Source organism: Rhinolophus ferrumequinum, chromosome 7 (assembly GCF_004115265.2).
Source record: "Rhinolophus ferrumequinum isolate MPI-CBG mRhiFer1 chromosome 7, mRhiFer1_v1.p, whole genome shotgun sequence".
Lineage (NCBI taxonomy): Eukaryota > Metazoa > Chordata > Mammalia > Chiroptera > Rhinolophidae > Rhinolophus > Rhinolophus ferrumequinum.
In genome coordinates this window covers 99,349,290-99,377,099 of record NC_046290.1, presented here as the reverse complement: position 1 = coordinate 99,377,099, position 27,810 = coordinate 99,349,290, and the positions used below count along the sequence as shown (strand labels likewise).

The following is a 27,810-nucleotide window of genomic DNA, read 5'->3' as shown; positions in this document are numbered from 1 at the left end:
GAGAAACACCTGTTGATGTGCATGCAGTAGGCTCCCCAAGTTCTTCCTCTAAAGAGTACTTTGTAACTGCATTTGCTGCCAGTGGATCTTGTAACTCACTAGTTCTATTACAAAAGCCTTCCAAAATTCTTTTATTTTAGATTTTTAGCACTTTCAGGCAAGATATTTGGATTTTATCTTAAAATCATTTATCCAATCATAATGATAATTAGTGGCTTTCACTTTTCTTATGAGCCAGTGCTAGAATATGGATGAGAAAATAATATCTATTGCTTATTGAGCACATACTACATTCCAGTCTCTCAGTCGACTCTAATTTTTCTTTAGACCTCTGGTAACTTTCTGACTACTATCAATTTACCTCTTTTTCTTTGTTCCCTACCCCTGAAGCGAACAAAAGCAATAATACGTATGCTTTTCCTCCATTCTATTTATTGTAATGAATAACACCCATCCATTCAATCCTTCACGTCAAATCTGAATTCATCTACACTCCTTTCCTTCCTTCCCCTCATATCTAGTTGGCCATTAAGTCTTATAATTTTTTTTAAAATCTTGGAGTTTTTCTTCCTTCTATCTCTGTCTCATTTGCTCTAGTTAAAACTGTAATCATTTCTCAACTATTTCAATATATAGTTGAACATCTTTACTGGTTTTTCTGACCCTGGCAGTCCCATCCTTCAATGGATTCTCTCTGTAGTTATCAGCATTGAATGCTGATAATGATAATCTGATCATGTCACTCATGATTAAAACCCTTCCAGTATTCCCCACATTTTCAAGATAAGGCCAACTTGCCAATCATGACACAATACATTATGTGTGACTCCAGTGCTTAACACAGATGTGTTTCAAAATTCAGAAATCTTTGGATTTTAGAAAGGTCACATGATGTACATAACACATTATATAACATCTTCTGCTGTCTCTGGATAAAACACATTAATATTTCTCCATCAAAGAGTTTGATTGTTTGTGTCAAGTAGAGTAAAGACTGTATATAGATTCCTATCAGTTCAGGTCATGTTTTGCTGCTAACGAGTTATAGAAAAATGCTTAGTTTTTGGAGCTTTTCAGATTTCCGAATTTGAGATAAGACATTGTGGCCCTGCAGGTATCCAGTGGTCTGCGGGCTGGCTTGCCCCAGCTGCAGAGAGCCTGTTTTGCACATCTCTTCCCAATTCTCCAATTGGTTACTTCATGTTGGTAGCTTGAAGTCAGCCTTGTGGGAGTATTTACACCATGGACATCAATAAATGCAACAAATCCTGGCCTTTTCTTCCCTGGAGAGAGCAGGTTGTTCAACATTACGAACACAGCACTATTAATATGTATTATGTGTGTAGTACATCTGCATGTTTTCACTATATGGCAAACCAATTTGCTCACTCTAAGTAGGGCAAAAGGCCAAGGTTCTCAGGAAGGCATAGAATGTAAAAATTAAGATAATGACACAGTAGTAGAGGAACTGGGGAAAACAGGAACTTTGCAGTCCAACAGATATGGGTTCAAAGGCTAACTCCGTTATTTCCAGTCTGTGTAACCTTGGGTAAATCACTTACCGTCCCTGGGTTTCAGTCATTCCCTTGAGGTTTTTTTTTTTGTTTTTTTTTAATTTATTGGGGTGACAATTGTTAGTAAAGTTACCTAGATTTCAGGTGTACAATTCTGTATTACATCATCTATAAATCCCATTGTGTGCTCACCACCCGGAGTGAATTCTCCTTCCATCACCATATATTTGATCCCCTTTACCCTCATCTACCCCCCTCCTCCCCCCTTACCCTCCGGTAACCACTAAACTATTGTCTGTGTCTATGAGTTTTTGTTTCTTATTTGTTTGTCTTGTTCTTTTCTTGTTTTTGGTTTATATACCACACATCAGTGAAATCATATGGTTCTCTGCTTTTTCTATCTGACTTATTTCACTTAGCATTATAATCTCAAGATCCATCCATGTTGTCACAAATCTTCCTATATCATCTTTTCTTACCACCATATAGTAGTCCATTGTGTATATATACCACAACTTCTTTATCCATTCATCTATCGAAGGACATTTTGGTTGTTTCCATGTCTTGGCTACTGTAAACAAAGCTGCAATGAACATTGGAGCACATGTGTCTTTATGGATAAATGTTTTCAAATTTTTTGGGTACATACCCAGGAGAGGGACTGCTGGTTCATGTGGTAATTCTATTCGTAATTTTTTGAGGAACCTCCACACTGCCTTCCATAACGGCTGCACCAGTCTGCATTCCCACCAACAGTGTATGAGGGTTCCTTTTTCTCCAGAACAGCCTCTCCAACACTTGTTACTATTTGTCTTGTGGATGACAGCCATTCTGACTGCGGTGAGGTGATATCTCATTGTGGTTTTTATTTGCATTTCTCTAATGATTAGTGATGTTGAGCATTTTTTCATATGTCTATTTGCCATTTGTATGTCCTCTTTGGAGAAATGTCTCTTCAGGTCCTTTCCCATTTTTCAATTGGGTTGTTTGTTTTTTTGTTGTCAGTTGCATGAGTTCCTTGTATATTTTGAATATTAGCCCCTTATCGGAGGCGCTGTTTGCAAAAATCTTCTCCCATTCAGTTGGTTGCCTCTTTATTTTGTCCATGGTATCTTTTGTTGTGCAGAAGCTTTTAAGTTTGATATAGTCCCATTCGTTTATTTTAGCTTTTACTTCCCTTGCCTTTGCAGTCAAATTCATAAAATGCTCTTTGAACCCAAGGTCCATAAGTTTAGTACCTATGTTTTCTTCTATGCAATTTATTGTTTCAGGTCTTATGCTTAAGTCTTTGATCAATTTTGGATTAATTTTGGTACATGGTGACAGATAGTCCAGTTTCATTCTTTTTCACATGACTATCCAATTCTCCCAGCACCATTTATTGAAGAGGCTGTCTTTTCTCCATTGCATGTTTTTTCATATTTGTCAAAACTTATCCGTCCACATTTATGTGATTTTATTTCTGGGTTCTCAATTCTATTCCATCGTCTATGTCTCTGTGTTTCTGCCAATACCATGCTGTTTTGATTATTGTAGCCCTGTAGTACAAGGTAACGTCAGGGAGTGTGATACCTCCAGTAGTGTTCTTTTTTCTTAAGATAGCTTTGGCTATGTGGGGTCTTTTGTGGTTCCAAACAAATCTGATGATTTTTTGTTCTATTTCTTTAAAAAATGCCATTGGGATTTTGATGGGGATTGCATTAAATCTGTATATTGCTTTCGGTAATATGGCCATTTTAACTGTATTGATTCTTCCAATCTATGAGCACGGAATGTCTTTCCATTTCTTTGTATCTTCTTCAGTTTCTTTTAAAAAAGTCTTATAGTTTTCAGCATATAGGTCTTTCACATCCTTGGTTAAGTTTATTCCTAGGTATTTTATTCTTTTTGCTGCAATTGCAAAAGGAATTGGTTTTTTTTTTTTTCTTTTTCTGAGATTTTATTGTTAGTATATAGGAATGCAATGGACTTTTGTACGTTGATTTTGTAGCCAGCAATTTTACTGTATTTGTTGATTGTTTCTAATAGCTTTTTGGTGGAGTCTTCAGGGTTTTCTATATACAGCATCATGTCATCTGCAAAGAGTGACAATTTAACTTCTTCATTCCCAATTTGGATGCCCTTTATTACTTTCTCTTGCCTGATTGCTCTGGCAAGGACTTCCAACACTATATTGAAAAGCAGAGGTGATAGGGGACAACCCTGTCGTGTTCCTGAACGCAGAGCAAAGGGCTTCAGTTTTTCACCATTAATTATGAGATTAGCTGAGGGTTTGTCATATGTGGCCTTTATTATGTTCAGGTATTTTCCTCTATATATTTTATTACGTGTTTTAATCATAAATGGATGTTATATCTTGTCAAATGCTTTTTCTGCATCAATTGATATAATCATATGACTTTTGTCCTTTATTTTGTTTATGTGATGTATCACATTGATGGATTTGCATATGTTTCACCATCCTTGTGCCCTGGGGATGAACCCCACTTGGTCGTGATGTATAATCTTTTTAATGCATTGTTGTATTTGATTTGCTAGAATTTTGTGTAGGATTTTTGCATCTGTATTCATCAGAGATATTAGTCTGTAGTTTTCTTTTTTTGTGTTGTCCTTACGAGGTTTTGATACCAGGGTAATGTTGGCTTCATAAAATGAATTGAGGAGTACTCTCTCTTCTTCAATTTTTTGGAAGAGTTTGAGCAGGATTGGTATTAGATCCTCCTTGAAGGTTTGGTAGAATTTACTAGTGAAGCCATCTGGTCCCGGACTTTTGCTTTTGGGAAGGTTTTGGATGACTGATTCAATTTCGTTACTGGTGATCGGTCTGTTTAGATTTTTCAATTCTTCATGGTTCAGCCTAGGAAGGCTATATTTTTCTAAGAACTTGTCCATTTCTTCTAGGTTATTGAATTTGGTGGCGTATAGTCCTTCATAGTATTCTTGGATGATCCTTTGTATTTCTGTGGTGTCCGTGATAACTTCCCCGTTTTCATTTCTGATTTTGTTAATTAGTGTCTTCTCTCTTTTTATCTTAGTGAGTCTAGCCAAGGGTTTGTCAATTTTGTTAATCTTTTCAAAGAACCAGCTCTTTGTCACATTAATTTTTTCTGTTGTCTTTTTGTTCTCTATTTCATTTAGTTCTGCTTTGATTTTTGTTATTTCCTTTCTTCTGCTGACCTTGAGTTTCATTTGCTCTTCTAGTTCTTTAAGGTGTAACATGAGGTCATTTATTTGGGATTATTTTTGTTTCTGGAGATAGGCCTGCAATGATATAAATCTCCCCATTAAAACTGCTTTCGTTGCATTTCAAAAATTTTGGTAGGATCTATTTTCATTGTCATTTGTTTCTATGTATCTTTTGATCTCTCCTCTAATTTCTTCTATGACCCGGTCATTCCTTAGAAGTATGTTGTTTAATCTCCAAGTGTTTTTGTTTTTTCCTGCTTTCTTGTTGCAGTTGATATCCAATTTCAAAGCCTTGAGATCAGAGAATATTCTTGGTATGATTTCAATCTTCTTAAAATTGCTGAGGCTGATTTTATTTCCCAATATATGATCTATCCTTGAGAATGTTCCATGTACACTAGAAAAGAATGTATAGTCTGATGTTTTAGGATGAAGTGCTCTATATATGTCAGTTATGTCCATTTCATCCAATGTGTCTTTTAGGGCTGCTATTTCGTTATTTGTTTTCTGTTTGGATGATGTATCTATAGCTGTCAGTGATGTATTTAGGTCACCTAGTATATTGTGTTTGTGTCAATTTCTCCCTTTAGTTCTGTTAGTCGTTGCTTGGTATATTTCGGTGCTCCCTGATTGGGGACATAAATATTGATGACTGTTATGTCTTCTTGTTGTATAGTCCCCTTTACCATTATGAAATGTCCATCTTTGTGTCTTGTTATCTTTTTCACCCTGAAGTCTGTTTCATCTGATATCAGTATGGATACACCTCATTTTCTCTGGACACCATTTGCTTGGGAGTGTCAATTTCCACCCTTTCACTTTGAGTTATGCCTGTCATTGTAGCTGAGATGTGTCTCCTGGAGATAGCATATGGTTGGGTTTAGTTTTTTGATCCAATCTGGTACTCTGTGACTTTTTATTGGTGAGTTCAGTCCATTTACATTTAGGGTGATTATTGATATGTGAGGATTGCCTGTCAATCTATCTTTAGTTTTCTGGTAAGGCTGTGTCTCCATTGTTTCTTTGCCTTTTTGTTGTTGTTTATTATTTCTGTGTGGTGGTATTCTATGATGTTTCCCTCTGTTTCTTCTTTTATTACAGTATGTATTTCATTTCTGGATTTTTTAGAGTGGTTACCCTCAAGTTGATGTAAAAGAAAGTTTTATATTTAGAGTATTCCATTTTCCTTAGCACGCTTACTTTCTCCATTCCCATATTCTGGTTCAGGCCTTTACTCTCCCCCTTTTTATGTTTTGGTTGCCACAAATTGTCCCTGTTGATGGTAGTCGAATATCCTCCTTTAGTGTTTCTTGTAGTGCAGGTCGTGTATTAGAAAATTCCATCAGCTTCTGTATGTCTGGAAAGGTCTTTATTCCTCCTTCATATCTAAAGGGTATGTTTGCTGGGTATGTTATTCTTGGCTCATAATTTCTCTCTTTCAATAGTTTGAATATTTGTTCCCCTCCCTCCTTGCTTGTAGAGATTCTGCTGAAAAATCTGATGATAATCTAATTGGCTTTCCTTTGTAGGTTACTGTTTTCGTTTCCCTGGCTGCCTTGAGGATTGTTTCTCTGTCTTTGATTTTTGACAGCTTCAATACAATGTGCCTTTGAGAAGGCCTGTTGGGATTGAGGTAATTAGATGATCTATTTGGTTCTTGGATTGGAGGCTCCAGTTCTTTCCACAAGTTTAGGAAGTTCTCTGCAATGACTTGTTTGAATGTATTCTCTGTTCCTTTCTCTCTTTCTTCTCCTTCTGGTATGCCCATTATTCTTATATTGCTCTTTCTGATGGAGTCAGAAAGGTCTTATAGAGTTCTTCCATTTCTTTTAAGTCTCAAGTCTCTGTCTTCTCCATCCGTGTCATTTCTAGGTTTCTATCTTCGATGTCACTGATTCTTTCCTCCATCTGTTCAACTCTGCTACCTAAGATGGCTATTTCATTCTTAATTTCTTCTAGTGAGTTCTTAATCTCCAGTAATTCCATTTGGTTCTTTTAAAATTTCAATCTCTTTCGTATAATGTTCATGTTGTTCTTTGATTGTGTTTCTGAGTTCATTGAACTTCCTTTCTGTGTTTTCTTTCATCTCATTGAGTTTTTTCAGAACTGCAATCTTGAATTCTCTGTCATTGAAGTCACATATTTCATATCTTTAAGTTCATTTTCTGGAGACTTTTCACTTTCTTTCTGAGCTGTCTTGTTGCTTTGGTTATTCATGGCAATTAATGATTTATTTTTTCTCGTCTTAGACATCTACAGGATGCTGCCTGTAGATGCAACAGGTTGTTAGGATCTGGTCTTTCTTTTGTTTTCCAGTACTTGTTGGTAGAATGTTTTATTTTCTCTCCAACTGCAGCCTTTTTTTCTCTCTCACGCTGTAGTGCTATGTTTTCTCTTCACTATTCCAGCTTCTCACACAATGGGGGGATTCCCTGGAGGATGGGCTTCTCCTCTGTTAACAGTTCGCTTGGGTCACAGGGCACAGTGTCCATATGGGTATATGGAGAGCTTTTGAAGTTCCAAAGCTCTTCCTGCACCAGATTCAGAGCTGGTGTGTTTCAGCAGTTTTGTTTACTCCTGCAGCGATCAGCCCAGATAGGTGGAGACAGGGGCGGGGTGAGTTGTGAGAGGTGGCCCAAGCAATGGCGGCGCCCACCACCACAGCCAGTTCTACTTCCACAGCTCCCTCCCCTTTGCCAGAACTAGTTGGGCTGCGAACCTTGTCTGAGGCTCACACTTCTCAGAACAGCGAATATTCTGTTCTTTTGATCTGACACTGCTATTGTTCTGCTTCTAGCACTGGGCAGGTGGGGGCGGGGCGAGCTTTGGGAGGGAAAGGAGGGCTCGGCTAGTCTCAGTGCCTATGGCTTCCAATCTCTGCTCGGCAGTGAGGGTTTAAACCACCGTTTTCAGCCTTCTTCCCTCAGTCTTTGCTCCGTAGTCTCTGTTGTGAGTGTTGGGTTCAGCCATGTTACATGCTGTCCCCTCAGTCCTGTGGGCCATAAACAGAGCCCTAGCAGTCTGAGTTCTTCCCTCTCCTGCAGCTGCGGTAGTTCTGGGATGCAGCGAGCTCGGAGCACTGAGCTAGGTCTGCGTCCTGCACCCGCACGTCTCCGTCTTCGCACTTCTCCCTTCCCTCCTCCCTCGCTGGTGCGATTCACCCACCTTTAGTTGAATTCAGTAGTGGGCCTCTTCATCTTGCCTGTCTACTCTGCAGGGAGTCCTTTGTGGAGTGATAGTTGTTCGATTTGTTATAAATTACAGGGGAGATTTACAGAGGCTCACCTCACGCCGCCATTTTGATGACGTCCCTCTTAAGTTTTTCTAAAGATTAAAGATGTCATATGCAAAGTGCCCAACAGAATGAATGGAAAATGTTGTTCCTTGTTTATTGTAAACCTTTTTTTTTTTTTTTTAGCGATATTTATCTCTTTATTCATGGCCCTCACTCTCTAACATTCCTGATGTACCCACAGTAAATATCATGCAGTTTACATTTGGAAATTTTCTAGTTATTTCATCTTGGTGTCAGTTGGTCTTCTTATAAAGATATGATCCTTGACTTCTCTTGAACATGTTTGTATAAACTAAATTTGTAGGGTTCTTTCTTCATGACAAGCTTTTAGTTATTCATTTAATAAACACTTTTTGAGTATTTTATGTTAATGCGCTAGGTGCTGGTGATAGTGAGGTTAATAAGACACAGACCCTCCTTATATTCTGGTGGAATGATAGATAGTTGGGCATAGAAATCAGCTATTTAAATGCAGGGATATTAGAAGGCTGTGGTAATCATCTGGGTGACAAATGATGGTGACATAAATGAAAGTAATGGCAGTAAGAATGGAGGAGAGATTGTTGTACTCAAAGAAAAAGTCTGTTGAACTGTACTTACTTTCTCCCTGTTCCATCCCAGGTCCTGGTTTTGCCTTGTGGATGGGTGGTGAGGTGTGCCATTTATCAAGATAAGGTGTACATGAACAGGAGTAGATATTGAGCACAAGATGATGGGTCCAGTTTTGTTCCCCCCTTTTAAGAAAATTTTCAATTAAAGTTGACATTTAATATTATATTAGTTTCAGGTATACAGCATAGTTGGACATTTATATAATTTATGAAGTGATCCCTCTGAGTAGTCTAGTATAATGCATAGTTATTAAAATATTACTGATTATATTCCCTGTGCTTTATTTTAATCCCTCTGACTGTTTTGTAACTACCAATTTGCACTTCTTAGTCCCTTCCCCTTTTTCACCTAGCCCCTCAACCCCCTCCCATCTGGCAATGATCAGGTTTTTCTCTGTATCTATCAGTTTGTTCCTATTTTATTTATTCATTTATTTTGTTCTTTAGATTCCACATATAAATGAGATCATATGGTATTTGTCATTATCTGTCTGACTTTTTTCACTCAGGATAGTACCCTTTAGGTTCATCCATGTTGTTGCAAATGGTAAGATTTCATTTTTTTTTTATGGCCAAGTAATATTCCATGGTATACAAGTATATGTACCACATCTTCTTTATCTAATCATCTGTTGATGAACTTAGGTGACTTTCATATCATGGCTATTGTAAATAATGCTGCATTGAACATGGGGTGCATATGTCTTTTGAAGTTAGTGTTTTCTGTTTTTTCAGATAAATACCCAGAAGTGGAATTACTGGTTTTATTTTTAATTATCTGAGGAACCTTTATACTGTTTTCCACAGTAGCTGCACCAGTTTACAATCCTACCAACAGTGCATAAGAGTTCCCTTTTCTCCACATCCTCACCAGCACTTGTTGTTTGTTGATTTATTGATGATAGCCATTCTGACAGGAATGAGGTGGTATCTCATTGTGGTTTTAATTTGCATTTCTCTGATGATTAGTGACATTGGGCATGTTTCCATGTGTCTGTTGGCCATCTCTATGTCTTCTTTGGAGAAATGTCTATTCAGGTCCTCTGCCCACTTTTTTTAAGTGGATTGTTAGTTTTTCCGGTATTAAGTTTCATGAGTTCTTTATATATTCTGGATATTAATCCCTTATTGGATGTATCATTGGTGAATACCTTCTCCCATCAGTAGGTTGTCTTTTCATTTTATTGATGGTTTCTTTTGCTGTGCAAAAACTTTTTAGTTTGATGAAGTCCAGTATGTTTATTTTTTCTTTTGTTTCCCTTGCCTGAGGAGATATAGCAGAAAAAAACTTCACTAAAAGCAACATCAGAGTTTATGGCCTGTTTTCTTCTAGGAGTTTTATGGTTTTGGGTCTTGCAGTTAAGTCTTTCACCCATTTTGAGTTTATTCTTGTATATGGTAAAAGAAGGTGGTCCAGTTTCTTTCTATTTTTTTTTTGCATGTATCTGTCCAGTATTTCAACACCATTTATTGAATAGACTTGTCTTTATCCCAGAGTATACTTTTGCCTCCTTTGTTGTAGATGAATTGACCATATAGGTGTGGGTTTATTTCTGGGCTGTCTATTCTGTTCCATTGATCTATGTGTCTGTTTGTATGGTACTACCATCCTGTTTTAATTACTATAGTTTGATATCAGGTGTTGTGATGCCTTCAACTTTGTTCTTTCTTAGTATTACTCTGGCTATTCTGGGTCGTTTGTGGTTCCATATAAATTTTAGGATTATTCGTTCTAGCTCTGTGAAAAATGCCATTGGTATATTGATAGGGATTGCATTGAATCTATAGATTGCTTTGGGTAGTGTGGACATTTTAATTATGTTAATTCTTCCTATCCATTTGCAAGGTATATGCTTCCATTTATTTGTTATCTTCTTCAGTTTCTTTCTTCATTGTCTTATAATTTTCCAAGTACAAAGTTTCACTTCCTCGGTTAAATTTATTCCTAGGGTTCTTTTTGTTTTTGTTTTTTTAATGTGATTGTAAATAGGACTGTTTTCTTAATTTCTCTTTCTGATAATTCATTATTGGTATATAAAAATGCTACCAATTTCTGAATATCAACTTTGTACCCTGATACTTTACTGAATTCATTTATATATTCTAATAGTTTTTTGGTGGAATCTTTAGGGTTCTCTCTATTATTATGTCATCTGCAAATAATGACAGTTTTACTTCTTCCTTTCCTCTTTGGATGCCTTTTTTTTTTCTTTTTCTTTTCTGATTGCTGTGGGAGGGACTTCCAATAAGTGGATCAAAGTGGTGAGGGTGGGCATCCTTGTCTTTTTTCTGATTTTAAGGAAAATGCTTTTAGCTTTTCACCTGGAGAATTTTTTTTTTTTACAATTTATTTATTCAATATTATTTTGTATTAATTTCAGGTGTACAGTGTACTGGTTAGACATTTACGTAATTTCAGAAGTGATCCCCCTGACTAGTTTAGTACCCACCTGGCACTATGTATAGTTATAACAATAGTACTGACTGTATTCTCTATGCTTTACTTTACATCCCCATGATTATTTTGTAGTAACTAGTTTGTACTTCTTAATCCCTTCACCTTTTTCACCCAGTCCCCCAACCCTGCTCCCATCTATCATCCCAACAAATCCAGGACCCATCTGACACCATACATAGTTATTACAATATTATTGACTGTATTCCTTATGCTATAGCCTACATCCCATGACTACTGTGTAACTACCAATTTGTACTTCTTAATCCCTTCCCCTTTCTCACTCACCCCAAACCCCACTCCCATAAGGCAACCATCAAAATGTTCTCTGTGTCTATGAGTTTGTTTTCTGTTTTATTTGTTAGTTTATTTTGTTCTTTAGATTCCCTATGTAAGTGAAATCACATTGCATCTGGCTGTCTCTCTGACATACTCCACTCAGCATAATCCATGCTACAGGCCCGTCCATGCTGCCACAGTTGGCAAGATCCCATTTTCATCCATGGCTGAGCAATACTCTATTGTGTATATGCACTACCTCCTCTTTATCCATTTTTTCATCAATGAACACCGAGGCTGTCTCCATATCCTGGCTATTGTAAACAGTGCTGCAGTAAACAGATGGATGCACAAGTCCCCATGAAGTAGTGCTTTGGATTTCTTCGGATAAATATCCAAAAGGGGGATTGCTGGGTTTTAGTCTCTTCTTATAGCCCTTGTTTTAAAGTCCATTTTGTACCGTATAAGTGTTACTACTCCAGTTTTTGGGGGTAATTTTAATTTCAATTTTCATGAAATACTTTTTTCCCATCCCTTTATTTTCAGTCTGTGTGTGCTTTTCAGTCTGAAGTGAGTCCCTTGTAGGCAGCATACGTGGTGTGATCAAACAATACAATTGTGTTGGGAGTGAATGTTTAAATAAAAAAAAATTATTAAAGTAAAAGACACGTCACTATTAATCCTCCTCAAAATACTCTGCCTCACTTCGAACACACTTATCCCATCGTTCTTGCCATTTTCTGAAGCAGTTCTGGAAGTCCTCTTTCGTGAATGTCTTTAATTGTGCTGTCATGGCTGCGTCAATGTCCTAAATCATTTTGACTTTGGGGAAGAGTCAGAAGTTGCATGGTGCTGATCCAGTGAATATGGTGGATGAGGACACACCATGTTTTTCTTTGACAGAAATTGCCATACCAAAAGCATTGCGTGACACGGAATGTTGTCATGATGGAGGATGATTTACGGTACACTTGAAAACACACTTTCTTTCAGCCATAGCTCACACCCGACTGACTGCACCAAACAAATTAAAACTTGTCACACACTGTTACTAAGGTTTGACGCGCTGCTTTCTGTATTGAAGATCCCTGCCTTTTCCGTTGGATGGCATTCGGCAGCAGCATTCACCATATTTTCTGATCACAATGGAAAGACTCCCTTTCACACATTGCTTCTGGTATGACAATTTCTGTCAAATAAAAACATTACGGTGTGTCTTCGTCCACCTATTTCACTGATCTGGCACCTTGCGACTTGTAGCTCTTCCCCAAAGTCAAAATGACCATGAAAGGTAAACATTTTTAATCAGTTCAGGACAATGAGGCAGCCATGACAGTTCAACTAAAGACACAAAAGAGGACTTCCAGAACTGTTTCAGAAAGTGGCAAGAATGATGGGACAATTGTGTTGGGAGCAATGGGGAGTATTTTGAGGGGGATTAATGACAAGGTGTCTTTTACTGTAATAATTTTTTTTTTAATTTAGACATTCTGATCATACCTTGTATGTAAGTGTTTTGTTTTCTTGTCCATTCAGCCACTCTATCTTTTGATTGGAGCATTGAATCCACTTACACTTAAAATGATTGTTGATAGATATTTAGTTACCGTCATTTTATTATTCATATTTTTGATCTTTGTTTTCTCCTTAAAGAAGTCCCTCTAACATTTCTTGTAATACTGGTTTGGTGGTGATGAACTCCTTTAGCTTTTTCTTGATTGGGAAGCTTTTTATCTGTCCTTCTATTCTAAATGATAGTTTTGCTGGGTAGAATAATCTTGGTTGTAGGTCCTGGCTTTTCAACACATTGAATATTTTGTGCCAATCCCTCTGGCCTGCAAAGTTTCTGTGTGAAATCAGCTGACAATTTTAGGGGATCTCTTTTTTTTTTCCTCTCGTTGTCTTTAACCTTTGGCATTTTAATCATGATGTATCTTCATGGGCCTTTTAGGGTTCATCTTGTTAGGGAGTCTGTACTTGCTGGGCTTATATATCTCTTTTTTCTACCAGTTTAGGGAAGATTTCTTTCATTATTTTTTCAAATAGGTTTTCAATTCTTTGCTCTCTCTCTCCTCCTTCTGCTACGTTGATGTGCATGTTGGTATGTTGATGTTGTCCTAGAGGCCTCTTAAAACGATCCTCACTTTTTTGTATATATTTTCTTTTTGCTGTTCTGATTGGGTATTTTATGCTTCCCTGTCTTCTAAATTGTTGATTCAATCCTCTGCTTCCTCTAATCTAGTCTTGATTCCCTCTAATGTATTCTTCATTTCAGTTACTGTATTCTTTATCTCTGACTGGTTCTGTTTTTGTTTTTTATCTCCATGTTTATTTTTCCTATGTCTTTAAGTTCTCCCTGAGATCATTGATCATCCTTATAACCAGTGTTTTGAACTCTGCATCTGGTAAATTGCTTGTCTCCATTTTTAGTTCTTTTTCTGGACCTTTGGTCTTTTACTTGGGACATGTTTCTTTGTCATCCTGTGTTTGTTTCTATGTATTAGATAGGGCTGCTATACTTCCTGGTCTTAGTAGAATGGCCTTCCATAGTAGGTTTCCTGTGGGGCCCAGTAGCACAGTCTCCCTGTCCCCTGAGCCGGGTGCTCCAAGTGTGTCCCTTGTGTGGGTTGTGTATGCCATCCTGTTGTTGTTGAGCCTTGGTTGCTGGTTGCATATCAGTGGGAGGGATTGACCCTCAGGCTGATTGGTTGTGAGGACTGGCCTTGGCTACAGTGGATGAGCTGTGGTGCAAGGGTTGATATTATAGAGCAGGGTTTGCTTTAGTGGGGCTCTGGTGCCTGCCCAGTCTGTCCTTTGGGTGTGTCATCTTTGGAGATGTCTGGGTGATGATCTGGCTTGGTCTGAAGTTGGCTACCAGGTATGCCAGTCCTGGGGCCTACTGCAAGGGAACCCTATGCAGGCCAAGTTTAGCTGCATCCTGTGCTCTGCTCAGGGCCACCTGGTGTGAGCCAGAAAGCAGTCTGCAGATGGCCGCTGCCCTCACTGGGCTTGGAAGTGCCTCAAGAGGCAAGTCTAGAAACTGAGGCTGGTAGTTCCTCTTGCCGGGCTTAAGGCTGCTCAGAGTTGTGGGATACTGAAGGCCTATGCTGCATGTTTGGGTTTTGTGAACCTTTGTTTGATTTTAGGAAAGTACACAGCATGAGCTAAGACAGATTGTTTGTATAGAAAAGCCACTGTAAGTGGCTTGGGTGTGCCCGAAAGTTGGGTGGCGTGGGGTCTCAGGGAATCATCATGGTGAAGCAGATGAAAGATGATGGCCAGTTTGATGTTGACTCAGATATAGCATCTGCCTGTGTCTACACACAGGCAGGGGGAGGGCTCCACAAAGAAACAATGGCTTCCACCAGCTCCTTTCTCTGTGATAAAGCGGTCCTTCCAGCCTTCACCTTGAAGCCAGGTAATTCAGCTACTTACCATATGTCCCTGCACCTTTCGAGATGCTGCTCCAGTGCTGAAACTCAGAGTGAGAGAGTTTATCCACAAGTAAGTTCGTGTGTGGGCCCTTTAAGAGGAGCTTCTGGGACTCCAGCCATCCTCTGTCTCACTCAGTCACAATCTTCACTGGTATTCATAACCAGAAATTATGGGGACTTCTTCTCCCTGGCACTGGAACTCTGGGCTGTGGAGACTGGTTTGAGGCTGGGAACCCTGCTCCTTGAGGGTGGGGAGAACCTCTGCAGCTGAGATATCCATTCTGATTTTTGGTCACAGGTGAGTGTGGGACCAGCCTGTTCCGTGTCTGTGTCCCTCCTATCAGCCTCGCAGTGGCTTCTTCTGTATGTCTGTAGTTGTAGGCCTTCAGTTCAGCTAAACTTCAGATGATTCTTGGTGATGGTTGTTCTGTAGTTTAGTTATAATTGATGTGGTCCTGAGAAGAGGTGAGCACAGTGTTTACCTACATCACCTGGGGAAATTTTTAAGAGAGGACAAAAGAATGTGGCTACTAGGCCAGTAAGGAAACCTGGAGTTAATGGCCTTACAGAATTCTAGGGAAGAATCATTTCATTTTCTCTTTTCTGTGGTTTTAGGCAGAAGCCCCTTTGAGGGGTTCCTCATCAGATAGTAATTATCTGCAGTGAGAGGTCATATATGTAAAGAAAAAGGCTTATTACCTTTTAGTAGAATACTCTGTTTGAATGACTTCCTTATTATGATATAAAATTCTCTTAAGCCCTTTTGTTTTATAGTAATTTGGCCAAAATCTGTGAATTCAGAACCAATTTGTATCTAGATGTCATTTTATGTTTTATTTTATCCTAATATTATGAGTTATTTAGTCAAATGTAATGAATATAATCAGTACAAGCTTCAATTTTTAGGTTAAGAGGTAAAACACATTTATTCTGTAATATTGAAAATCATGAACAGCACTTCTTTGTCTTCCTTAGAAAATAGGGTTCTTCAGTGTGGAGGTTCCTCAAAAAATTACGAATAGAATTACCATATGACCCAGCAATCCCTCTCCTGGGTATCTACCCAAAAAATCTGAAAACATCTATACATAAAGACACGTGTGCTCCAAGTTCATTGCAGTTTTGTTTACGGTGGCCAAGACATGGAAACAACTAAAACGTCCTTCCATAGATGAATGGATAAAGAAGTTGTGGTATATGTACACAATGGAATACTATTTGGCGGTAAGAAAAGATGATATAGGAACATTTGTGACAACATGGATGGATCTTGAGAGTATAATGCTAAGCGAAATAAGTCAGACAGAAAAAGCAGAGAGCCATATGATTTCACTGATATGTGGTATATAAACCAAAAACAACAAAAGAACAAGACAAACAAATGAGAAACAAGAACTCATAGACACAGACAATAGTTTAGTGGTTACCACAGGGTAAGGGGGGTGGGGGGTGGGAGATGAGGATAAAGGGGATCAAATATATAGTGATGGAAGGAGAACTGACTGTGGGTGGTGAACACACAATGGAATTTATAGATGATGTAATACAGAATTGTACACCTGAAATCTATGTAATTTTACTAACAATTGTCACCCCAATAATTTAAAAAAAAAAAAAAAAAGGAAAATAGGATTCTTCAGGGAGTCAACAGAAAAATAGAACAAATGAATGTTTTGCATTCTTAGTGGATTTTGGCTGTTTTTCCTGTAATATTTTATTATGAAAAGTTTCAAATGTACAAAGAATTAAAAGAATTATACCCACTAACTACAATTAAGGGTTTGTTGTATTTGCTTTATCACATAATCTCTCCATCTAGTCATTCATCAGTTCGTCTTGTTTATTTATTTATTTTTGATGCATTTCAAGTAAGTTGACTGGCTGTTTTTCTGAGCAGTAGTATTTTTGTTATTTTTTCTGAATATTGTAATTAAAATGTCAACACATTTTGTGTGTGTGTTTTCTGCTGACCTTTTTTTCTGTTTCTAGAAATCTGAGCTCGCCAATAATCACTGTCAAATTTAGAACTTTAAAAAATGTTTTTAAATAGTGTTAAGCCTTTATTATTGAGATACTTATAGTTTTTAAAGTTATCAAGCATAATTTCCATAATGTCTTTTAACACTATTTTTTGGGATTCTAAATAAGTATTTACTCATATTGTTTTCAGAGTGGAGAGATCAACAGACCAAGTCATCAAGCCAGTCAATGTGGGAGCTCTATCCAAATGGGTTGGGAAGATACCTCCAGATGTTTTACAAGACATGGCAGCGATTGCACCCATGCTTGCCAAACTTGGATATGACCCATATGCCAATCCACCTAACTATGGAAAACCTGATCCCAAAATCCTTGAAAACACTAGGAGGGTAAGTGAGATTTTTAAAGTGAATTGAGAAACCTCGATATTGAATTTGGTTCCTGAAAGTTGTTTATTTTATTTTAGTTTCTTGCTTTTCTCTGATCAGAAATTATTTTAAATTAGAAAAATTCTATTTATAGAATGCTTTATCATCATATGTCTTCCACTGCGTTTTAAGGAAAACTGTGGCTCTTCCCAGGAACTATGGGGACAATTCTTTAATATATTTTGCCCAATTTCTAGGAATGGTGCTTACTGTTGTAAGATGGAGATGTATTCTCATAGCTGATTACTACAAATTTGCATAAATACCAGAATTATTAGTAACCTCACTTCTAGTTTCTTTCTTTGAATCCAATGACTCATTTACTTTTAAATCTTTGTTTAGATGAGGCATGATTTCTTGATACTTGAAAACTAAACATTGGCTACATTAGAATTATTAAACAGATGCAGTGAACTATCCTCTGATTGAGAGAAACTTGCTATTAAAGTATTATAGCTTTTCCTTTTAATAATTGATGCTTACTTTTTTATGAAATACTGTTTCAGAAAAGCTGAAAACTCAAAGAGCTAATCTGAATATATACCTTACCAGCTGAACTACTTCAAATCAGTCCTTAATGTATTTTTTTAAAACATTGTAGTAAAATGTACATAACACCAGGGTTCCTGGACACAATTCCAACTTGTGTGTGGAGGCTTCCCCACACCAATAAGCAATTCTCTGACACCAGCAGGATGTCCAAGAATGCATCTCTTGGACACCATCTAGAATGCACCATCCACCCAGAGATAGAATCAGATTCCATAGGTAAAGGGCTTCTTCCCACAAGCCCACCCCACCCCCCATCAGATAGCAGTCTCAAGCCCAGGTTGTTACCTGGGCTTCTGACCTACGGGCTACAAATCAGCGGTTCCTATGACCCCTTCCTCGGGTTCAATTAATTTGCTAGAATGGCTTACAGAAGTCTTAGATTACTGATTTATTACAAAGGACGTTAAAGGATAGGAGTCAACAGCCAGAGGAAGAGATACATAGGGCGGGGCCCCGAACAAAGGAGCTTCTGTCCTCAGAGATCTGAGGCCCAGCACCTGGTACATTCTGCTTCCCCAAGTTGGAAGCTCTCCAAAAAGGGCCCAAGAACTGTCCTTTGGGTTTGATGGAGGCTTCATTTCATAGTCATGACGGTCTTTGGCCACTGGCTTGAGTGTGCCACCTCAAGCCCCTCTTCCCTCCCTGGAGGTCAGGGAGTGGGTCGGAAAATTCCACTCCTCTAGCCACATGTTTGGTTCCTACTGGCAACCAGCCCCTACCCTGGGGTTGGGGATACAAGTCACCTCATTAACATAACAAGAGACTCTATTGTTGCTCTCATCACCTAGGAAATTCCAAGGGGTTTGGGAGCTGTGAGCCAGGAACTGTGTATGAAGACCAAATATATCTGAGAAATATATTTGGTCATTCAGATGACCAAATACATTTATATACAGAGGGTGTTAAAAAAATCCCCCCAAAATGCATACACATTTTAAGAAAGGAAAACTGTATGAAAATTGTAATACACAGTATATACCGATAACAAAAGATGAATACAAGTCAAGTTTACTTTCTGAAATTACAAAAGGTGCTCAAAGCGGTTGCCATCAGCGTCTAGACACTTCTGATTACAGAGAACTACTGCTTGAGCAATGTTGACCAAAGTGTCCACTTGTATACATTTTTTTTTGGCACCCCGGTATATTTCTTATAAATCACAATATTGCGCATAACATAAAATTTACCGTTTAACAGTTTATAAGTTCACTTGCATTAGGTACATTCACATTGTTGTGCAACTGTAAGTCCTTTCTGAAACATAGTAGTAAATGAATAAATGCACAAATAGAATGTTTTCCTAGTTTTCCATCTCCAGAACTTTTTTCATGTATCCAAACAGAAACTACATACTCATCACCCATTCTCCCTCCCACCAGCCCCTGGCAACCACAGTTCTACTTTCTGTTTCTTGATGTATTTTTTGAAACTACAATTTAAACAAGACAACCATGTTAGCATAGGTTCACTGATAGGTTATTTGATTTCAAGATTAAAATCCCTTACCTTTCTGTTTTCTCTTGCTTATATCAATGATCCTCCCTCTCCACAACCTTATATGATCTCTTTATTCTGTCTTTCTTTTAATACCTTTAATTGACAAATTTCTAGTTTATGAGGTTAATTTCCAATGTGGATTTTCTTTCTTAGGTGTTACTTTCATTTTCCTTTTTCAATCCCCTAGTGGCTATATAGAAAGAGCCAGCTTCTTGTAAACTATCATATATGGAGGCAAATTTTTTATTTTTAAGTATTTGTTTTTTTATACTTTTCATATATATATATACACACATTTTACTGTAAAAATATAAGCTCAGTGTATAAAACATAAAATTTAAAAGATAAGAGAATAAAATTTGCCAATAATGTTATCACCCAGACACATAGCATTCTTCTTAATATTTTGATGGATTCCCTTCCCTCTCTGCAGGTTTTAAACAAAGGTAAGATTACATATCTTCCAATCTTATCTTTGCACACACACACGATTTTGTGTCCAACCCTTTCTTCTTAATATTCATGAGCAGTTTCTTATTGTGCAGAAGCTTTTTAAACATATTTTTTCATGGTTGTGTAATATATCATGACACAAGCCACCGTAAGTCCTTTCTGAAACATAGTAGTAAATGAATAAATGCACAAATAAAATGTTTTCCTAGTATATACTCTACAATTCATTTTACCATTTTTCTTTTGTTGTTTATAATTTTCTCTTTGACAAATTGTGCTACAGTGAACATCTTTGTACATACTACATTTTAGTTTTTTAAGTTAAACTAATGAAAGTGGAATTAAACCAGGTCAAAGTATTTGATGTTTTTTAAGGTGTTTGATTTACAGAGGGTGCTAAAAAGTGTATACACATTTTAAAAAAGAAAAAAACTGTATTTATTAAAATAATAATACTCAATATATACCGATAAAAAAAGACAAATAAAGTCATGTGTATTCCTTTTTTTTGGCACCCCTGGTATGTTGATAATTTTTTAAGTAAAATATTTTGACCTACCAGCATAACATAGGTAATTTTATTTTAGATTTTTGCTAATTTTAATAGGTTTCATTGACTAATGTAATTGAACATTTTCCAGTTATTACCTATATGTATATATTCTTTTATGAGCCATCTCTTAAATTTTAAGAGTTTTAAATGTGTTAAAGTTTTGTGAACCACATTGTGCTAAAGATGAAGTGCCCATCAGTCTAGCATTTGTTATCACAATGCTTGATAAGCTCTTGGTAATTGCTAATTCATAGCTTCTTCCTTTGTACAATATTGAAAGGGCTTTTATAAACCAAGGTGCACGTACAAATGACATTCAGAGGTTTCCCAGGAAGTAGACACTTTTCCTACATGCAGGTTGGCTGACTAGGTTGTCCTTGGTGTGAGGACAGAGTCCCAGAGAGCATTTTCCAGGCTCTCGGCCTCACGTGGAAAGGTGCTGGTTCAGTTATTAGATGGCTATCAGCTGTAATCAGATGGCCATCCGCTGTGGCTGGGTGGCCATCAGCTGTTACCGGTTAGCCATTAGCCACTAATATAATTGCTGTGGCTACGCTAGGGGGTTGTTTGGTTGGCAGAGGCAGACGGTGGATTGCGGCTAGCAAGTGGGGTTAGCAAGCATGGATGGTGGATTGCGCGTCTTGTAGATCCTACTTCCTGTGTCTCGCCTGGCCGCCAGCGAGACTGGGGTGCAGGAAGACCGCCTTTTGGGGTACTGGCAGATGTTTGCTTTTGTGTCTCGACCAGCCGCCATCGAGAATATGGTGGTATGACTCCCCTATCTATGGCTCTGTGGGTGTTCCCTTTTGGCCTAACCATGTCTTGCGTTCTTGTGCGGGGAGCGGGATCAGACCCTGCATGACACTTGGCTTGCTGGAGCAGTAGGTTGGGAAGAATGCTGTGGCTTGGATCCACGTGACTAGAAAATTTGTTTCATAAACATTTGTAGCTGTTGAAAGGGTTTCAAAATGCACAGTGGAAAGAACCACCTCCCGCCATCCCTGTCTATCTCTGAAGTGACAAATAATTTTGAGGCTAAAAAGATAAGTGTGAATTGTAATGGCATTTTGGAGCATTTTGTGATATTGCATACAAGCTGACATTCTTGTTTCGTGGGATTGGGTTTCGTAGCCCATCTTGCAATCCAAATCCTATGCATTTTCAAAGCTTTTTTTGCCTGTAAAAACTCAGATGCTAACATGTACTGCATTGATGACCATGAAGGTTCATAAAGTAATGCTTAGAAAGTGATCTTCAATTGTCACATGTGACATGAAATGAGAAAGAAGGTGGCTGGGGAGAGTGTTTCCTTTATTTATAGGGTGGGAGGGAAATAAATGCACTTTCTGACTGGGAATATAGAATCCAGAGCCCCAGGCCTAAAAGTGCTGGTTTTCATACAATTCTGAGTAGTCTAGAAGCACTGGTGTCTGAGTTAGCATATTTTGGGGACACATTGCCCAATTTTGATTAGAAAATCATGTGCTTGATGGTTGCTGTGACTCACATGGTAAATTGGTAATGAAATGCTAACACGTTCCATACCCTTTCCCACCACAGGCTCTAATTCAAAATTTGTAGCACATTTCAGTAAATAGTACTTTTAAGATTGCATCCTTAGCCTTTTCTTTCCCCATAGGTTTTTAATCTTTTTACATTTCCAGACCTATTTAGAATCCAATATAACTTGCATTTTCCTACCTCAGAAATACAGACACATACGTACACAGAATTTTACACACAATTTCAGTGGATTCATAGATGCCCCTGAACCACATCAGATTAAGGACTTGTGTTTTATAGTCTCCTTGGTCAGGCTGATTCACTGATGTGGCTTTAATTGCAACCTAGTTGCTGATGTGGTCATAAATCTGAATCTCTCAGTCTCTTTCCTGAGCCCCAGGCTCCTAATTTCCAACTGCCTTCTTTATACCTCTTCTTGGATACACATGGGGTCCTTCGACAAGGTGTGAAATTGAATTTGTGAAGACTTGTTCCCTGGTGGGCGGAAGCTGGATAGGCGGAACTTAGAGTGGGGGTAGGATAAGGCTGTGCTCAACTTATCTACAGTGGCTCTGAGCCAGTGAGCGGATAGGAGGAGCAGAGTCTTCAGGGCACGTGGATCAAGCCAAAAAAAACACAAAAAAACCCAAACCAAAACAAACAAACAAAAAGTTCAGAGACCTGTTTACTAAGCCTACAGAGTGAGCTGAAAAGCAGATGCAGTTACAGTGGAATATCTGACTGAAAACCTGAGTAGACAGTACTAAGGAAGAGCAAGTGGTCAAATGGAAAAGGTGGGGATCTGGGTTCAGAATCCACAGGAAGAATTTGAAGGATTAATAAGTGAGCTGTGAGAGGTAGTTGGGTTATATCCCTGAGAAGACAGAAGGAAGTGGCACTGACTGACACTCCAGCATTAAAGGTAGAGCCTGTCGTGTATACCAGTCTTCTAGGTCCGGCACCCAGCAAAACCTGATTCTTCCTGTTTGCTTGTCTCCTATGGAGCATTCCTGGTTAGAGCACCTGTAACTGATTGCTTACCAAGCCCTCCTGATTCTACATTTGAAAATACCTTGATTCAATCCTGTTTCCTTCCAGCTGCTTTAGATCAATTTCTCCTCATTTCTCACATGAATTATGGCTTATTCCTTCTTTGGTATGTAAGTGTGTTAAGTCATTCTTCTACTACATTTTTCTACTCAATGAAAGTTATTTTTTAAAAGCTCAAGTCTGAATGTGTCATTCCCTTGCATGAAATACTTGAATAGCTCCACTGGTGCTCCAGGATAAAGCCCAGACTTCTTAGAATTGTATTAACTTTTTACATATTTGGAGATTTTCTAGTTTTAATTCCATATGGTCAGAGAATACACATTGAAAATTGCTTTCTGGCCAGCATAATGCCTCACATCTTTACTTGAAGGAATGTGTACTCTGCAGCTGTTGCAGAGTTCTACAGAATATCCATTATCCAAGTTATTTCATGGTGTTGCTCACATCCTCTCAGTCTTACTGAATTTTTGGTGTAAGTTTAAGAATTTTGGGGAAAGATGGAATTTGTCTATTTCTCCTTTTATTTCTATCAAATTTGCTTCATGTGTCTTGAATCTAAAGGAATTAACTCTTATTATAAAATATTTCTCATCATCTCTGATGGAAGTCTAGTTTGATATAAATAGTCACAACATTGTTTTTATGCATACCATATACATGATATATTTGCTCTTAATCTGTGTCTTTATATTTTAAGTATATGGATTATAAAAAATGCAGCTGGTTTTGTTTGTTAATCTCATTTTATAATCTCTGGCTTTAAATGGGGTAATTAAGCTACTTACATTTAATGTAATTAGTGTCCTGGTTGGGTTTTTTTGTTGTTGTTGTTGTTGGTTTTTTTTGGTAATTAATGTTTTATTGAAGTAAATGGAGAAAAGACAAAAACTATTTTTTTATGGTTCTTTTTTTAAAATTCAAGTTTATTGGGGTGACAGTTGTTAGTAAAGTTACATAGATTTCAGGTGTACAATCCTGTAATACATCATCTGAAAAACTTTAAAAAACTGAAAAAATTGGCTATTTATAATCACACTTAATTTGATTGTTTTCAATTTGCAACTTAGTACATTCATCCCTTATTACATGAGCATAATTAGTTCTCATTTTTCGTTCAGAGGAAATAAAAATATATAAACCATTAATTTCCATTATACTTAATGTTAAAACCTAGATTTTTAAAAATGATTTTTAAAAATTTTTCAGTTAAGTTGACCTACAACACTGTACTAGTTTCAGGTGTACAAGATAGTGACCAGATAGCCACACGACCCACAAAGTGATCACCCTGATAAATCTAGTACCCATCTGACACCACACATAGCCATTATAATATTATTGACTATGTTTCTTATGCTGTACTTTACATCCCCATGCCTATTTTGTAAATAATTTGTACTTCTTACTCCTGTCCCCTTTTTCATCTATCCCTCCAAACCCCCTCGCATCTGGCACCCTGAAAATGTTCTCAGTATCTATGAGTTTGTTTCTGTTTTGTTCATTTATTTTGTCCTTTAGATTCCACAAATAAGTGAAATCAATATAGCATCTGTATTTCTCAGTCTGACTTATTCCACTCAGCACAATACCCTCTAAGTTCATCCATATTGTTTCAGGTGGCAAGATTTCATTCTTTTTTATGGCTAATATTCCATTGTATGTATGTACTACCTCTTCTTTATTCAGTAATCATCAATGGACACTTTGCTTGCTTCCATATCTGGGCTATTTTAAGCAATGCTGCCATAAACACATGGATGCACATGCCCCTTTGACATGGTGTTCTGGGTTTCTTTGGATAAATACCCAGAAGTGGGATTACTGGGTCCTTCTTTGTCTTTTGTTACAGCCTTTGTTATAAAGTCTGTTTGGTCAGTTATAAGTATTGCTGCCCTCAGCTTTTTGTTTTGATTGATTGTTTCCATTTTTATGAAATATCTTTTTCCATTCCTTTACTTGCAGTCTGTGTGTCTCTTTGGATCTGAAGTGAATCTCTTGTAGGCAGCATATGTCTTGTTTTCTTATCCATTCAGCCACCCTATGTTTTTTGATTGGAGCATTTAATCCATTTACATTTAAAGTGATTGTGGATTTACGTTGATTATGTATTATGTTATTGATTTATGTTAGTTATTGACATTTTATTCAAATTTTGTATCTTTTCTCCTTTTCTTCCTCCTCTTCATCCTCCTCCTCTTCCTCCTCCTCCTTCTTCTTCTTTTTCTCCTTGTCCTTCTCTTTCTTTTTCTTCTTCTTCAAGTCCCATTAACGTTTCTTGTAATGCTGGTTTGGTGGTGGTGAACTCCTATAGCTTTTTCTTGTCTCAGAAGCTCTTTGTCCTTCGAGTCTAAATGATAGCTTTGCTGGGTAGAATAATCTTGGTTGTAGGTCCTTGATTTTCATGGTCTTGAATATTTTATGCCAATTCCTTCTGGCCTGCAAAGTTTCTGTTGAGAGCTCAGCGGATAGTCTTATGGGAGCTCCCTTGTAGGCCACTAACTGCTTTTGTTTTGTTTCTTTTAAAATTCTCTCTTTGTGTTTAACGTTTGACATTTTAGTTATGATGTGTCTTGCTGTGGGCCTTTTTGGGTTCATCTTTCTGGACTCTCTGCACTTCTTGTACTTGTATGTCCATATCCTTCCCCAGGTTAGGGAGGTTTTCTGTCATTATTTCTTCAAATAGGTTTTCAATTCCTTGCTCTCTCTCGTCTCCTTCTGTTACTTCTATGATGTGAATATTGGTATGCTTGATATTGTCCCAGAGGCCCCTTAAACTATCCTCATTTTTTAAAAATTCTTTTTTCCTTTTGTTGTTCTGATTGGGTGTTTTCTACTACCTTGTTGTCCTATGTTGACTCAGTCCTCAGTGTTATTTAATCTACTGTTAATTTCCTCTAATATGTTCTTTATTTCTGTTATTGTATTCTTTATTTCTGACTAGTTCTTTTTTCTGATTTCTATCTCCATTTTTTGTTTCCTGTATCTTTGTTGAAGTTCTCCCTGAGATCATTGAGCATCCTTTTAACCAGTGTTTTGAACTCTGCATCTGGTAGATTGCTTGTCTACATTTTCTTTAGTTCTTTTTCTGGAGCTTTGTTCTTTTCTTTCACATGGGACATCTTTCTTTGTCTTCTCATTTTTTTGCTGGCTGCCTATGTTTGTTTCTATGTATTAGGTAGAGCTGCTATGTCTCCCGGTCTTAGTAGAGTGGCCTTATGTAGTAGGTGACCTGTGGGGCTCACCCTGGTCATTAGAGCTGGGTGCTCCAGCTGTGTCCCTTGTGTGTGTCATATGTGCCCTCCTTTTGTAGTTGAGCCTTAGTTGCTGTTTGCACATCACTGGGATTGACCCTCGGGTTGATTGGTTGTGAGGACTGGCTGTGACTATAGTGGAGGAGCTGTTTCTCAGGGGCTGACCATATGGAACACAATTCACTTTAGCATGGCTCTGGTGCCTGCCTAGTCTGCCCTTTGGATGTGTTGTTTGTGGCATTGGTTGGATTGTGCTCTGGTCTGAAGCTGGCCACCAGGTGTGTTTGTTTGGGGCTTCTTCGGAGGCTTCTTGGGGCTCTGTTGCAGTCCAAGGTCAGTCACTGCCTGTGCCCTGCCTGGGGCCCCTTGATATGAGCTACAAAATGATCTGTAGATGTTTGACACTTGTGCTCATCTTGGAGGTACTTGGGAGAGGCTAAACTGAGAACTGAGCCTGGCTGCCACTAGTGCCAGGCTTGGGGATACTTCGCAATAGGTATGGGACATGCTGAGGCTAGATGCTGCTTGTTTGGGTTTGTGAACCTTTGGGAGATTTTAGGAAAGTCCACAGCATAAGCCAAGATAAGCCATTTGTATGGCAAAGCCACTGGAAGTGGCATGCGTGGGCTCGCAAGTTGGGTGGGGTGGAGTCTCAGGGAAATCACCAGTTCAGATTGAATGGTGTCAGCCAGGTTGCTGGACTCAGATATGGCACCCACTTGCATCTGCACACTGGGTTGGGGGAAGGCTCTACAAGGGAACAATGGATTTTGGTAGCACTTCTGTCTGGGAGAAGGCTGCCCTTCCACTTCTTGCACTGGAGCCAGACAATTCCAACCCATATGTCCTGATGGCTTTCTGGCTCCTTTTGATCTGCTGCCCCAGTGATGGAGCTCAGAGCAAATGAATCTGTCAGTGAGTAAGTCCATACCTTGGCCCTTTAAGAGGAGCACCTGGGACTGAAACCGCACTCCATCTCACTCAGCTGCAATCTCTACTGGTTTTCACAGACAGAAGTTGTGGGGGCTTCTCTCCCTGGCACTGGAACCCCAGGCTGGGGAGCTTGGTGTGGGGCTGGGACCTCTCGTTTTTCATGGGGCACCTCCACAGCCCAGATATCCCTCTTGATATATACCTCCTGGTTTTTAACTGCCACAAATGAATGTGGGACCAGCCTGTTTGGAGTCTCGGCCCTTCCTCCCAGTCTCAATGTAGCTTCTTCTGTATATCCTTAGTTATGGTTTTGCCAGAGGCTCACGGGGTTGTCCAAGAAAGAACTCCACCCAAAGCAACAGTGGCCAGGTTCTTGTCTCCTTGCAAGAAAGAATTCAAGAGCAAGACAGATGCAGGAAAGCACAGAAAGTTTATTGAAACGAAAGTACACACTTGAGAGGGAAGTGCTGGCAAACTCAGAGATTGAGTCATGCTGAGGAAGTCCTGATCAGGGGTATTTATCCCTCCTGGGGGCTGAAACTGATGGTGTCCCATTGACGTGACTCATCAGTTTCCTCTGAATAGACAGGATCCTCAATTTCCTGCTTTTTCTTCCTTACTGGTTTCTATGAAACTGTCACTGTACCAGGTGCATGATGGGAGTTGAAGTAACTGCAATGGAAATGACATTATAATGACATTAAAATAAGCTGAAAGTCAGGTCCTGGTCATAGGAATTAGCTTTGTTGGATGAAACTGTTTCTTGTATTTCTCCAGCTGCAGATGCTGGGTACAGTTATTTGTTACTTGTGTAATCAGTGAGATACCTCACG

At 38.4% G+C, this 27,810-nt stretch overlaps 1 protein-coding gene across 4 annotated transcripts in view; it reads left to right on the top strand.

Annotated features, from left to right (window-relative positions):
- Window positions 1-27,810, top strand: part of TPST1 (tyrosylprotein sulfotransferase 1) — a 189,196-nt gene that overhangs the window by 92,953 nt on the left and 68,433 nt on the right. For all 4 annotated transcript variants that reach the window (XM_033110988.1, XM_033110987.1, XM_033110986.1 and 1 more), the window contains exon 3: window positions 16,945-17,143. In XM_033110988.1, the coding sequence (XP_032966879.1) occupies window positions 16,945-17,143 (199 nt within the window). The remainder of the gene's footprint in view (window positions 1-16,944; window positions 17,144-27,810) is intronic.